The sequence below is a fragment of the Salvelinus namaycush genome, chromosome 17 (assembly GCF_016432855.1).
Source record: "Salvelinus namaycush isolate Seneca chromosome 17, SaNama_1.0, whole genome shotgun sequence".
NCBI lineage: Eukaryota > Metazoa > Chordata > Actinopteri > Salmoniformes > Salmonidae > Salvelinus > Salvelinus namaycush.
Genome location: NC_052323.1, coordinates 38,407,285 through 38,422,516, shown reverse-complemented (window position 1 = coordinate 38,422,516; position 15,232 = coordinate 38,407,285). Strand labels below are relative to the sequence as shown.

At 49.3% G+C, this 15,232-nt stretch overlaps 1 protein-coding gene across 1 annotated transcript in view; it reads right to left on the bottom strand.

Moving 5' to 3' along the window:
- Positions 1-237: 237 nt before the first annotated feature.
- atrx (ATRX chromatin remodeler) overlaps positions 238-15,232 on the bottom strand; it is a 78,314-nt gene continuing 63,319 nt past the window's right edge. The window contains exons 29-34 of the mRNA XM_039012013.1: positions 13,541-13,732; positions 10,237-10,386; positions 7,432-7,551; positions 4,215-4,310; positions 3,569-3,697; positions 238-3,381 (exon numbers count right to left, since the gene is read on the bottom strand). Of these exons, the coding sequence (XP_038867941.1) occupies positions 3,151-3,381; positions 3,569-3,697; positions 4,215-4,310; positions 7,432-7,551; positions 10,237-10,386; positions 13,541-13,732 (918 nt within the window). The 3' untranslated portion in view covers positions 238-3,150. The remainder of the gene's footprint in view (positions 3,382-3,568; positions 3,698-4,214; positions 4,311-7,431; positions 7,552-10,236; positions 10,387-13,540; positions 13,733-15,232) is intronic.

Here is a 15,232-nt window from a genome sequence, read left to right as displayed (position 1 = left end):
CCTGCGGTGTAGTCAGTATTCCCTGCGGTGTAGTCAGTACTCCCTGTGGTGTAGTCAGTATTCCCTGCAGTGTAGTCAGTATTCCCTGCAGTGTAGTCAGTACTCCCTGCGGTGTAGTCAGTATTCCCTGCAGTGTAGTCAGTACTCCCTGCGGTGTAGTCAGTACTCCCTGCGGTGTAGTCAGTATTCCCTGCGGTGTAGTCAATGAAAGAAAAACCACAGAAACAAAAGAGGTGGTCACCCTTTTGGTCACTTTATTAAATGTTATTTTAAATACTTTTCAAGATAGTAGCTGATTAATCAATGAATGGCAACAAAAACAAGTTGGGGGTATTTGCTAAACATGAGAAGAACATTCTTGGTAGAGTAGAGTGGGAGGGCGACAGGCTACATTTCAGAAATACACCTTATTGTGCAAACGGGGGAACTCCGTCTCCGGTAGATCAGGTCAGACAGTCATCACTTCCTCCTCGTAACATCGACAACACTGACTTTTATTAGTGAGAGTAACAGGTAGCCTGGGTGTCGACTATAGTAGAGAACAGGTAGCCTGGGTGTCTACTATAGTAGAGGACAGGTAGCCTGGGTGTCTACTATAGTAGAGAACAGGTAGCCTGGGTGTCTACTATAGTAGAGGACAGGTAGCCTGGGTGTCTACTATAGTAGAGGACAGGTAGCCTGGGTGTCTACTATAGTAGAGAACAGGTAGCCTGGGTGTCTACTATAGTAGAGAACAGGTAGCCTGGGTGTCTACTATAGTAGAGGACAGGTAGCCTGGGTGTCTACTATAGTAGAGGACAGGTAGCCTGGGTGTCTACTATAGTAGAGAACAGGTAGCCTGGGTGTTGACTATAGTAGAGAACAGGTAGCCTGGGTGTCTACTATAGTAGAGAACAGGTAGCCTGGGTGTCTACTATAGTAGAGAACAGGTAGCCTGGGTGTCTACTATAGTAGAGGACAGGTAGCCTGGGTGTCTACTATAGTAGAGAACAGGTAGCCTGGGTGTCTACTATAGTAGAGAACAGGTAGCCTGTGTGTAAATCCCAGCCAGCTAACCCAGGTCTGGTGCCGCTAGCCCAGCTAACCCAGGTCTGGTGCCGCTAGCCCAGCTAACCCAGGTCTGGTGCCGCTAGCCAGCTAACCCAGGTCTGGTGCCGCTAGCCAGCTAACCCAGGTCTGGTGCCGCTAGCCAGCTAACCCAGGTCTGGAGCCGCTAGCCAGCTAACCCAGGTCTGGTGCCGCTAGCCAGCTAACCCAGGTCTGGAGCTGCTAGCCAAGCTAACCCAGGTCTGGTGCTGCTAGCCAGCTAACCCAGGTCTGGTGCTGCTAGCCAGCTAACCCAGGTCTGGTGCTGCTAGCCAAGCTAACCCAGGTCTGGTGCTGCTAGCCAAGCTAACCCAAGTCTGGTGCCGCTAGCCAGCTAACCCAGGTCTGGATAAGGAATGGCTCACTGGAATCTCAATTAGAAGGTCCAAAACATTTTGAAAGGTTCGGGTGCTGATTTAAAAGCTACACGTGTCAAACGTCAGTCCTTTGTGGCTCAGTTGATCCTGGCACTTGCAACGTCAAGATGGCGAGTTTGATTCCCGCTGGGCCCACCCATAATGAAAAAAAAAGAGCTGGACATGACCTTGCTTGGTGAACCACGCCAACCTTCCTCTACCCAGTCCTTCACCAGGGATGGATTAAGATGCGACAAGCGGAACAGAAAGAAAACGATGAAGAGCACCCTGGGATATGGAGCTACGCGAGGCAACAACGTGACAACAAGAGCATGAGCTTTACAAAGAGAGAGAGAGTCCCGGGGAAGTGAGTGAGGGGCGAGCGAGAGAGGGGAGACAGTTTGTTTTAAACGACACAAGAGCATTCCATATTACTATTATAATAACCGTGATCAGAGATAAACAGTGGAAATATTAAGAGCTACAAGCAGATAGAAAATCATTCTCAAATCTCATTTACACAAAACTTTAGGAAATGGAAGGCTAGCTGCCTGCTAGCCTGCGTGTCTGCTAGCTTGCTAGCCTGCGTGTCTGCTAGCCCGCGGGTCTGCTAGCCTGCGTGTCTGCTAGCTTGCTAGCCTGCGTGTCTGCTAGCTTGCTAGCCTGCGTGTCTGCTAGCTTGCTAGCCTGCGTGTCTGCTAGCCCGCGTGTCTGCTAGCCCGCGTGTCTGCTAGCCCGCGTGTCTGCTAGCCTGCGTGTCTGCTAGCTTGCTAGCCTGCGTGTCTGCTAGCTTGCTAGCCCGCGTGTCTGCTAGCCCGCGGGTCTGCTAGCCTGCGTGTCTGCTAGCTTGCTAGCCCGCGTGTCTGCTAGCCCGTGGGTCTGCTAGCCCGCGGGTCTGCTAGCCCGCGTGTCTGCTAGCCCGCGTGTCTGCTAGCCTGCGTGTCTGCTAGCTTGCTAGCCCGCGTGTCTGCTAGCCCGCGGGTCTCGGTGGAGGGAGGGTTCTATAGGGGGATCCAATCTTGTAGCTGTTTAATATCCTAAAATAGTCCTGTCACCCGTTAGTCAGCACTATGGTCACCCTCTGGGGGTTATTTAGATAGGCATTCATTAAAACTGTATAAAAAACACAACTTACAGAATAATCAATTACTTAAACAAACCCTCCTTTTAAGTGGAAAGAATAACGCAATGTTTTACGTTTTTCCTTTAAATACACGTGAACTATAGAAGAAACATGGAATAACATTAAGGCGGTATATACAGAATTTAAATTGCTAAAACCCCTTCATATACAAGTCATTTCATTCCCTGCTCTCCTCCTTCAGGAGACAGGAAAGAGTGGTGAGGGGCTCCGAGACCCTTCTCTCTGGTGTCGTCTCTCCCCAGTGAAGAAGGGTTGTAAAGTAGGCAGCGGCTACGTTCCCAGATCACACCCTTATATCCCCTACGTAGTGCACTACTTCTAACCAAAAACCCTAGGGCTCCGGGCTCCATCTAGTGCACTACGTAGGAGACGGAGCAGCATTAGGGAGCAGCCTACTGAGACGTCGAGGGGGCAGTCTGGGTCACAAATGGAACCATATTCGCTACATTGGTCTAACGTTGCGCACTCAGCCAATATGGATAGTGGATAGTGCACTATGTAGGGGAAAGTGCACTATGTAGGGGATAGTGCACTATTTAGGGCACGCCCTGGGTCCACCTCCCCTTACAGGTTGCCCTTGGAGGGGCCGGGGTTCTTGCCGCCCATGGAGGGGTGGGTGGGATGACCCTGTAGCGCCCCCAGCTGTTGGTACAACCCCAAGAGTTCCATCTGGCTCATCCCTCCAGCTCCCAGCATGCCGTTCATCTGGCTCATCAGCTGGGCCTGGTTGGCCATGGCGATCTGCTGCTCTCTCACCTTCCTGTTGGTGATCACCTTCTGAACGTACATCATCAGCTGTGGAGGGGATGAGAGAGAGAGGGGTTAGGACTTCTGAAGTTCCATCAGAGAGACAGATGAAGGGAGGGTAGAGCGGCTTAGGTGGTGATCAGCCTGAACACTAGAAAAAGAAGCAGGAGAGATTAAGATGGCAGGTGGAAAGAAAAGGTTTAAAGTTGTGTCGCGTCAGAAGTTGTGATCTTACAGTCTGTTGCTTATTGAGGACGTCTCTGTAGACAGCTTCTCTATGTTTGAGCTCCATCTCTACACTGGCCTGTCTCCCCAGAGCCATGGCGTGGACCTGGGACTCCGTTAGGGCTGGGTTCTCCCTCCACTGGAGAAGAGAGGAGACTGGTCACAGCACGGACAACACACAGTCCTAACAAACCATTAAACATCTTCAACACAGGAAGTCTTCAACACAGGTTCTTAGGGGGAGAATAGACAGCTGAAGTGATAGTGAGTAGGACTCCAGCAGTGATACAAAATATGACATTCCCTCCCTCCCTCCCTCCCTCTCTCTCTCTCCATCCCTCTCCCTCCCTCCCTCCATCCCTCCCTCCCTCCCTCCCTCCCTCTCTCTCCATCCATCCATCCCTCCCTCTCCCTCATCCCTCCCTCCCTCCCTCCCTCTCCCTCCCTCTCTCTCCATCCCTCTCCCTCCCTCTCTCTCTCCATCCATCCCTCCCTCTCCCCTCTCCCTCCCTCCCTCCCTCCATCCATCCCTCCATCCATCCATCCCTCCATCCATCCCTCCATCCATCCCTCCATCCATCCCTCCCTCCCTCTCCCTCCCTCTCCCTCCCTCCCTCCCTCCCTCCCTCTCCCTCCCTCTCCCTCCCTCCACTCACCACTCTCCCGATGGTGTCCTCTAGAGATTCTCTGGGGAGGAACTTGAGAGCGTTGGTGGCCTCCATCACCTTTTGACGGCCCTGGTTGATCAACTCCTACAGACATAGGAAAGGGTGGACACGTAACATTTCTACCCCAGCCTATCTCAAGGGATGCTGGGAAATCCCAATTAAAACCAGATCCAATGTAAACATCAAAACACACATTCCAGTGGTCCGGCCCTATTTAACCCTCTAAATACATAGAACCCCTACTTAGAGGACTGGGTTAACTACATAGAACCACTACTTAGAGGACTGGGTTAACTACATAGAACCACTACTTAGAGGACTGGGTTAACTATATAGAACCACTACTTAGAGGACTGGGTTAACTACATAGAACCCCTACTTAGAGGACTGGGTTAACTACATAGAACCACTACTTAGAGGACTGGGTTAACTACATAGAACCACTACTTAGAGGACTGGGTTAACTACATAGAACCACTACTTAGAGGACTGGGTTAACTATATAGAACCCCTACTTAGAGGACTGTGTTAACTACATAGAACCACTACTTAGAGGACTGGGTTAACTACATAGAACCACTACTTAGAGGACTGGGTTAACTATATAGAACCACTACTTAGAGGACTGGGTTAACTACATAGAACCCCTACTTAGAGGACTGGGTTAACTACATAGAACCACTACTTAGAGGACTGGGTTAACTACATAGAACCACTACTTAGAGGACTGGGTTAACTATATAGATGGGTTAACTACATAGAACCACTACTTAGAGGACTGGGTTAAATATATAGATGGGTTAACTATATAGAACCACTACATAGAACCACTACTTAGAGGACTGTGTTAACTACATAGAACCACTACTTAGAGGACTGTGTTAACTACATAGAACCCCTACTTAGAGGACTGGGTTAACTACATAGATGGGTTAACTACATAGAACCCCTACTTAGAGGACTGGGTTAACTACATAGAACCACTACTTAGAGGACTGGTTTAACTACATAGAACCACTACTTAGAGGACTGTGTTAACTACATAGAACCCCTACTTAGAGGACTGGGTTAACTACATAGAACCACTACTTAGAGGACTGGGTTAACTATATAGAACCACTACTTAGAGGACTGGGTTAACTACATAGAACCCCTACTTAGAGGACTGGGTTAACTACATAGAACCACTACTTAGAGGACTGGGTTAACTACATAGAACCACTACTTAGAGGACTGGGTTAACTACTTAGAGGACTGGGTTAACTACATAGAACCACTACTTAGAGGACTGGGTTAACTATATAGATGGGTTAACTACATAGAACCACTACTTAGAGGACTGGGTTAACTATATAGATGGGTTAACTATATAGAACCACTACTTAGAGGACTGTGTTAACTACATAGAACCACTACTTAGAGGACTGGGTTAACTACATAGAACCACTACTTAGAGGACTGTGTTAACTACATAGAACCCCTACTTAGAGGACTGGGTTAACTACATAGATGGGTTAACTACATAGAATCCCTACTTAGAGGACTGGGTTAACTACATAGAACCACTACTTAGAGGACTGGGTTAACTATATAGAACCACTACTTAGAGGACTGGGTTAACAATATATAAATGGGTTAACTATATAGAACCACTACTTAAAAGACTGGGTTAACTACATAGAACCACTACTTAGAGGACTGGGTTAACTACTTAGAGGACTGGGTTAACTACATAGAACCACTACTTAGAGGACTGGGTTAACTATATAGATGGGTTAACTACATAGAACCACTACTTAGAGTACTGGGTTAAATCCAGAACCACTACTTAGAGTACTGGGTTAAATCCAGAACCACTACTTAGAGTACTGGGTTAAATCTAGAACCACTACTTAGAGTACTGGGTTAAATATATAGATGGGTTAACTACATAGAACCACTACTTAGAGGACTGGGTTAACTATATAGATGGGTTAACTATATAGAACCACTACTTAGAGGACTGTGTTAACTACATAGAACCACTACTTAGAGGACTGTGTTAACTACATAGAACCACTACTTAGAGGACTGGGTTAACTACATAGATGGGTTAACTACATAGAATCCCTACTTAGAGGACTGGGTTAACTACATAGAACCACTACTTAGAGGACTGTGTTAACTACATAGAACCACTACTTAGAGGACTGTGTTAACTACATAGAACCCCTACTTAGAGGACTGGGTTAACTACATAGATGGGTTAACTACATAGAATCCCTACTTAGAGGACTGGGTTAACTACATAGAACCACTACTTAGAGGACTGGGTTAACTATATAGATGGGTTAACTATATAGAACCCCTACTTAGAGGACTGGGTTAACTACATAGAACCACTACTTAGAGGACTGTGTTAACTACATAGAACCCCTACTTAGAGGACTGGGTTAACTATATAGAACCACTACTTAGAGGACTGGGTTAACTACTTAGAGGACTGGGTTAACTACATAGAACCACTACTTAGAGGACTGGGTTAACTATATAGATGGGTTAACTACATAGAACCACTACTTAGAGGACTGGGTTAACTATATAGAACCACTACTTAGAGGACTGGGTTAACTATATAGAACCCCTACTTAGAGGACTGGGTTAACTACTTAGAGGACTGGGTTAACTATATAGAACCCCTACTTAGAGGACTGGGTTAACTATATAGATGGGTTAACTACATAGAACCACTACTTAGAGGACTGGGTTAACTACATAGAACCCCTACTTAGAGGACTGGGTTAACTATATAGAACCCCTACTTAGAGGACTGGGTTAACTACATAGAACCCCTACTTAGAGGACTGGGTTAACTACATAGAACCCCTACTTAGAGGACTGGGTTAACTACATAGAACCCCTACTTAGAGGACTGGGTTAACTACATAGAACCCCTACTTAGAGGACTGGGTTAACTACATAGAACCCCTACTTAGAGGACTGGGTTAACTATATAGAACCCCTACTTAGAGGACTGGGTTAACTATATAGAACCCCTACTTAGAGGACTGGGTTAACTATATAGAACCCCTACTTAGAGGACTGGGTTAACTACATAGAACCCCTACTTAGAGGACTGGGTTAACTATATAGAACCCCTACTTAGAGGACTGGGTTAACTATATCGTGTGTGACAGGGCAGTGTGTGTGTATGTGTGACAGGTACCTCCAGCTGGGGGTTGGACATAGAGGCCAGTGCGGCAACGTTGAAGGGGAAGAAGCTGTTAGCTCCTCCCATGTCCATCTGTCCTCCGTACGCTCCATGGTTCACACGCATAGACAGACCCTGGGACAGAGACAGAGAGAGTTATAGATACACGCAGAGACAGACCCTGGGACAGAGACAGACCCTGGGACAGAGACAGACCCTGGGACAGAGACAGACCCTGGGACAGAGACAGACCCTGGGACAGAGACAGACCCTGGGACAGAGGCCGACCCTGGGACAGAGGCCGACCCTGGGACAGAGGCCGACCCTGGGACAGAGGCCGACCCTGGGACAGAGGCCGACCCTGGGACAGAGGCCGACCCTGGGACAGAGGCCGACCCTGGGACAGAGGCCGACCCTGGGACAGAGACCGACCCTGGGACAGAGGCCGACCCTGGGACAGAGGCCGACCCTGGGACAGAGGCCGACCCTGGGACAGAGGCCGACCCTGGGACAGAGACCGACCCTGGGACAGAGACCGACCCTGGGACAGAGACCGACCCTGGGACAGAGACCGACCCTGGGACAGAGACCGACCCTGGGACAGAGACCGACCCTGGGACAGAGACCGACCCTGGGACAGAGACCGACCCTGGGACAGAGACCGACAGAGACAGACCCTGGGACAGAGACCGACAGAGACCGACCCTGGGACAGAGACCGACCCTGGGACAGAGACCGACCCTGGGACAGAGACCGACCCTGGGACAGAGACCGACCCTGGGACAGAGACCGACCCTGGGACAGAGACCGACCCTGGGACAGAGACCGACCCTGGGACAGAGACCGACCCTGGGACAGAGACCGACCCTGGGACAGAGACCGACCCTGGGACAGAGACAGACCCTGGGACAGAGACAGACCCTGGGACAGAGACAGACCCTGGGACAGAGACAGACCCTGGGACAGAGACAGACCCTGGGACAGAGACAGTTGCAGAGTGACCGTGTTAAATCAGGAAGTGTATAAGGGATGTTGTTTCCACTGCGACTATTAAAACCCAAACCAGAAACTGTGGAAAGATGGCAGAATTCGCACAAAACTGAAAGGGTGAACCACGGCGTTTAACCCTGGCAAGGTGACTGGTTGTAGAACACAGTGTAGTTGTTCCCTCCGTAATCAAACAGGAGAAACATCAGTACAGAGACAAAACGGAGACGCAATTCAACAGCTCAGACACGAGACGTATTGTGGCAGGGACTTCAGACAATCACGGATTACAAAGGGGAAACCGGCCACGTCGCGGACACCGACATCTTGCTACCGGGCACGCTGGACACCTTCTTCGCCCGCTTTGAGGATAACAAGGTGCCACCGACGTGGCCAGCTCCCGAGGACTGTGGGCTCTCGTCCTCCGTGGCCGACGTGAGTAAGACATTTAAACGTGTTTACCCTCGCAAGGCTGCAGGCCCAGACGGCATTCCCAGCCGTGTCCTCAGAGTATGCGCAGACCAGCTGGCTGGTGTGTTTACGGACATATTCAATCTCTCCCTATCCCAGTCTGCTGTCCCCACATGCTTCAAGATGTCCACCACTGTTCCTGTTCCCAAGAAAGCAAACGTAACTGAATTAAATGACTACCGCCCCGTAGCACTCACTTCTGTCATCATGAAGTGCTTTGAGAGACTAGTCCAGGACCATATCACCTACCTGACACCCTAGACCCACTCCAATTTGCATACCGCCCCAACAGGTCCACAGACGATGCAATCACCACCACACTGCCCTAACCCATCTGGACAAGAGGAATACCTATGTGAGAATGCTGTTCATCGACTACAGCTCAGCATTCAACACCATAGTACCCTCCAAACTCGTCATCAAGCTGGAGGCCCTGGGTCTCAACCCCGCCCTGTGCAACTGGGTCCTGGACTTCCTGACGGGCCGCCCCCCCCAGGTGGTGAAGGTAGGAAACAACACCTCCACTTCACTGATCCTGCGTGCTCAGCCCTCTCCTGTACTCCCTGTTCACCCATGATTGCGTGGCCACTCACCCCTCCAAATCAATCATCAAGTTTGCAGACGACACAACAGTAGTAGGCCTGATTACCAACAATGACGAGAGTCTACAGGGAGGAGGTGAGGAACTTGGCGTGGTGTCAGGAAAATAACCTCCTCCTTCAAAGTCAACAACACAAAAGGAGCTGATCATGGACTCAGGAGACAGCAGAGGGAGCACGCCCCTATCCACATCGACGGGACCGCAGTGGGAGCACGCCCCTATCCACATCGACGGGACCGCAGTGGGAGCACGCCCCTATCCACATCGACGGGACCGCAGAGGGAGCACGCCCCTATCCACATCGACGGGACCGCAGAGGGAGCACGCCCCTATCCACATCGACGGGACCGCAGAGGGAGCACGCCCCTATCCACATCGACGGGACCGCAGAGGGAGCACGCCCCTGTCCACATCGACGGGACCGCAGTGGGAGCACGCCCCTATCCACATCGACGGGACCGCAGTGGGAGCACGCCCCTATCCACATCGACGGGACCGCAGTGGGAGCACGCCCCTATCCACATCGACGGGACCGCAGTGGGAGCACGCCCCTATCCACATCGACGGGACCGCAGAGGGAGCACGCCCCTATCCACATCGACGGGACCGCAGTGGGAGCACGCCCCTATCCACATCGACGGGACCGCAGAGGGAGCACGCCCCTATCCACATCGACGGGACCGCAGTGGGAGCACGCCCCTATCCACATCGACGGGACCGCAGTGGGGGTCAAAAGCTTCAAGGTCTGACTGACTGTGTACCTTTTTCTCCGCCTCGTACTCGGCCCAGGCTGCTTTGCGGTCCTCTTCGCTGAGAGCCTCCTCTTCCTTGTGATCCAGCAGGGAGTCGTGTTCATGATAGCCCACAATCTGCTCCTTATTGCTGTGGAGCAGCTCAGCTAGGAAGGGGTCCTACAGGAGAGAAGTTACAGCACGGTTAGGTTAAGGTCAGGAGGTTAAGGTTAGGGAGTCATGTTCATGATAGCCCACAATCTGAACACACACACACACACACACACACACACACACACACCACAGCCCCAGCCCCAGCTCTTTTTTTTTTACACCAATCAAAACCCTAAAAGTGGGAAAAATAAAATCTGTTAATATAATCAGAGATGACAAATAAAATCCAACAGCTGGTCTGAGTGTTCTCCCGAGTGGAACAGCAGACAGCTGGAGGAGGGGAGGGGCGGCGGGGGGGGGGGTCAGAAGTGGACATGTTCAGGGGCGTTCATGAGACTCTTCGGTTTCCGTGGCAACACTGTTATTGAAAACGACAAGCTCCAGTCTGTAAAAACGACAAGCTCCAGTCACACAGACATGGTTTAAGTCCCCCCCCAGTCACACAGACATGGTTTAAATCTCCCCCCAGTCAGACAAGCTCCAGTCAGACAGACATGGTTTAAATCTCCCCCCAGTCAGACAAGCTCCAGTCAGACAGACATGGTTTAAATCTCCCCCCCAGTCAGACAAGCTCCAGTCAGACAGACATGGTTTAAATCCCCCCCCAGTCAGACAAGCTCCAGTCAGACAGACATGGTTTAAATCTCCCCCCAGTCAGACAAGCTCCAGTCAGACAGACATGGTTTAAATCTCCCCCCAGTCAGACAAGCTCCAGTCAGACAGACATGGTTTAAATCTCCCCCCCAGTCAGACAAGCTCCAGTCAGACAGACATGGTTTAAATCCCCCCCCAGTCAGACAAGCTCCAGTCAGACAGACATGGTTTAAATTCTGATTCATCCATCTCTCCTTCCAACTGATTCATCCATCTCTCCTTCCAACTGATTCATCCATCTCTCCTTCCAACTGATTCATCCATCTCTCTTTCCAACTGATTCATCCATCTATCCTCTCCAACTGATTCATCCATCTCTCCTCTCTCCTTCCAACTGATTCATCCATCTCTCCTCTCCTTCCAACTGATTCATCCATCTCTCCTCTCCAACTGATTCATCCATCTCTCCTCTCCAACTGATTCATCCATCTCTCCTCTCCAACTGATTCATCCATCTCTCCTCTCCAACTGATTCATCCATCTCTCCTTCCAACTGATTCATCCATCTCTCCTTCCAACTGATTCATCCATCTCTCCTTCCAACTGATTCATCCATCTCTCCTTCCAACTGATTCATCCATCTCTCCTTCCAACTGATTCATCCATCTCTCCTTCCAACTGATTCATCCATCTCTCCTCTCCAACTGATTCATCCATCTCTCCTCTCCAACTGATTCATCCATCTCTCCTCTCCAACTGATTCATCCATCTCTCCTCTCCAACTGATTCATCCATCTCTCCTCTCCAACTGATTCATCCATCTCTCCTCTCCAACTGATTCATCCATCTCTCCTCTCCAACTGATTCATCCATCTCTCCTCTCCAACTGATTCATCCATCTTCTCCTTCCAACTGATTCATCCATCTTCTCCTTCCAACTGATTCATCCATCTCTCCTCTCCAACTGATTCATCCATCTCTCCTTCCAACTGATTCATCCATCTCTCCTTCCAACTGATTCATCCATCTCTCCTTCCAACTGATTCATCTATCCTCTCTTTCCAACTGATTCATCCATCTCTCTTTCCAACTGATTCATCCATCTCTCCTTCCAACTGATTCATCCATCTCTCCTTCCAACTGATTCATCCATCTCTCCTTCCAACTGATTCATCCATCTCTCCTTCCAACTGATTCATCCATCTCTCCTTCCAACTGATTCATCCATCTCTCCTTCCAACTGATTCATCTATCCTCTCTTTCCAACTGATTCATCCATCTCTCCTCTCCACTGATTCATCCATCTCTCCTTCCAACTGATTCATCCATCTCTCCTTCCAACTGATTCATCCATCTCTCCTTCCAACTGATTCATCCATCTCTCCTTCCAACTGATTCATCCATCTCTCCTTCCAACTGATTCATCTATCCTCTCTTTCCAACTGATTCATCCATCTCTCCTCTCCACTGATTCATCCATCTCTCCTTCCAACTGATTCATCCATCTCTCCTTCCAACTGATTCATCCATCTCTCCTTCCAACTGATTCATCCATCTCTCCTTCCAACTGATTCATCCATCTCTCCTTCCAACTGATTCATCCATCTCTCCTTCCAACTGATTCATCCATCTCTCCTTCCAACTGATTCATCCATCTCTCCTTCCAACTGATTCATCTATCCTCTCTTTCCAACTGATTCATCCATCTCTCCTCTCCAAATGATTCATCCATCTACTTGGTAAAAGGCAGTAAACAGAGTAATGACGGTGCAGCTGTGTTGTTAGATAGCCCCTCTAAAGGCTGTGCTGAGATCATTAAACGGCATGGGGGGGGGGGGCCTCAGGGGCCAAACCAGCCTGTCACACAGCACCTGCACCCATGGGAGGAAACAATGGAACGAGAGAGAGAGGGAGCTGGAGGGTGGACGCAGGCCGGACAGACCGAGGGAGGGGTAAACAACAGGGTTTATGACAGCTCTAAAGTTCAAAGGCAGCAAACTAACCTGTTATATATACACACACACACACACACACACACACACACACACACACACACACACACACACACACACACACACACACACTAATGTATTCCAGCGTTCATATGCACGGAGGGAGCAGGTTAACAGAGAGCATCTTGGCATTTAAAGGTTATTTGGTTCATCGTTGTTCCAGTGAAGGATATTGCAGTGTGTCTATAATGAGAGGGTTTAAACACAGTAACGAGGGTTGGACCTGTTCCTCCGCAGGGGCTCAGTGAGCAGGGGGCCAGCATGGGGGCCAGCATGGGGGCCAGCATGGGGCCCAGCAGGGGGCCAGCATGGGGGCCAGCAGGGCCGCATGTTCCCTCCACTATACGGTTTCTGAGAGCGTGCACACACAAAATCATGATTTGTCCAAATAACCAGTGACAATTGTTCCTCGTTATTAGTCACATCCCATCGTTATTAGTCACATCCCATAGTCCTGGGACAGAAGTTACATACATCTATGTTACCGACGCCTGTCCAAGAGAGATTATACCCCCCCAGCCATCCCATCCAGCCATCCCATCCAGCCTCGGTACCTTTGGCAGCATAGGAGTGGTCCTCTTGCTCTTCTTGCCAGTGGGATCATCCAGAAGGTCAGGTTCAAAGGCGTAGAGCTCTGTCAGCTCATTCATGGTGAAATGTCTCTCGATCTGCTGTTGATCCACCACTCGGAAGGACAGAGACTGTTTAGCCACCTGGCGGTCATAGATCTTCTCTTCCATAGTACCCTGAGAGGAGAAGAGGACAGGTTTATATCTATAGTACCCTGAGAGGAGAAGAGGACAGAGGACAGGTTTATATCTATAGTACCCTGAGAGGGGAAGAGGTCAGGTTTATATCTATAGTACCCTGAGAGGAGAAGAGGTCAGGTTTATATCTATAGTACCCTGAGAGGAGAAGAGGACAGGTTTATATCTATAGTACCCTGAGAGGAGAAGAGGACAGGTTTATATCTATAGTACCCTGAGAGGAGAAGAGGACAGGTTTATATCTACAGTACCCTGAGAGGAGAAGAGGTCAGGTTTATATCTATAGTACCCTGAGAGGACAGAGGACAGGTTTATATCTATAGTACCCTGAGAGGGGAAGAGGACAGGTTTATATCTACAGTACCCTGAGAGGAGAAGAGGACAGGTTTATATCTATAGTACCCTGAGAGGGGAAGAGGACAGGTTTATATCTATAGTACCCTGAGAGGAGAAGAGGACAGGTTTATATCTATAGTACCCTGAGAGGGGAAGAGGACAGGTTTATATCTACAGTACCCTGAGAGGAGAAGAGGACAGGTTTATATCTATAGTACCCTGAGAGGGGAAGAGGACAGGTTTATATCTATAGTACCCTGAGAGGGGAAGAGGACAGGTTTATATCTATAGTACCCTGAGAGGGGAAGAGGACAGGTCAGAGGACAGGTTTATATCTATAGTACCCTGAGAGGGGAAGAGGACAGGTTTATATCTATAGTACCCTGAGAGGAGAAGAGGACAGGTTTATATCTATAGTACCCTGAGAGGGGAAGAGGACAGGTTTATATCTATAGTACCCTGAGAGGAGAAGAGGTCAGGTTTATATCTATAGTACCCTGAGAGGGGAAGAGGACAGGTTTATATCTATAGTACCCTGAGAGGGGAAGAGGACAGGTCAGAGGACAGGTTTATATCTATAGTACCCTGAGAGGGGAAGAGGACAGGTTTATATCTATAGTACCCTGAGAGGAGAAGAGGACAGGTTTATATCTATAGTACCCTGAGAGGAGAAGAGGACAGAGGACAGGTTTATATCTATAGTACCCTGAGAGGAGAAGAGGACAGGTTTATATCTATAGTACCCTGAGAGGAGAAGAGGTCAGGTTTATATCTATAGTACCCTGAGAGGAGAAGAGGACAGGTTTATATCTATAGTACCCTGAGAGGGGAAGAGGACAGGTTTATATCTATAGTACCCTGAGAGGGAAAGAGGACAGGTCAGAGGACAGGTTTATATCTATAGTACCCTGAGAGGAGAAGAGGACAGGTTTATATCTATAGTACCCTGAGAGGAGAAGAGGACAGGTTTATATCTATAGTACCCTGAGAGGAGAAGAGGACAGGTTTATATCTATAGTACCCTGAGAGGGGAAGAGGACAGGTTTATATCTATAGTACCCTGAGAGGGGAAGAGGACAGGTTTATATCTACAGTACCCTGAGAGGAGAAGAGGACAGGTTTATATCTATAGTACCCTGAGAG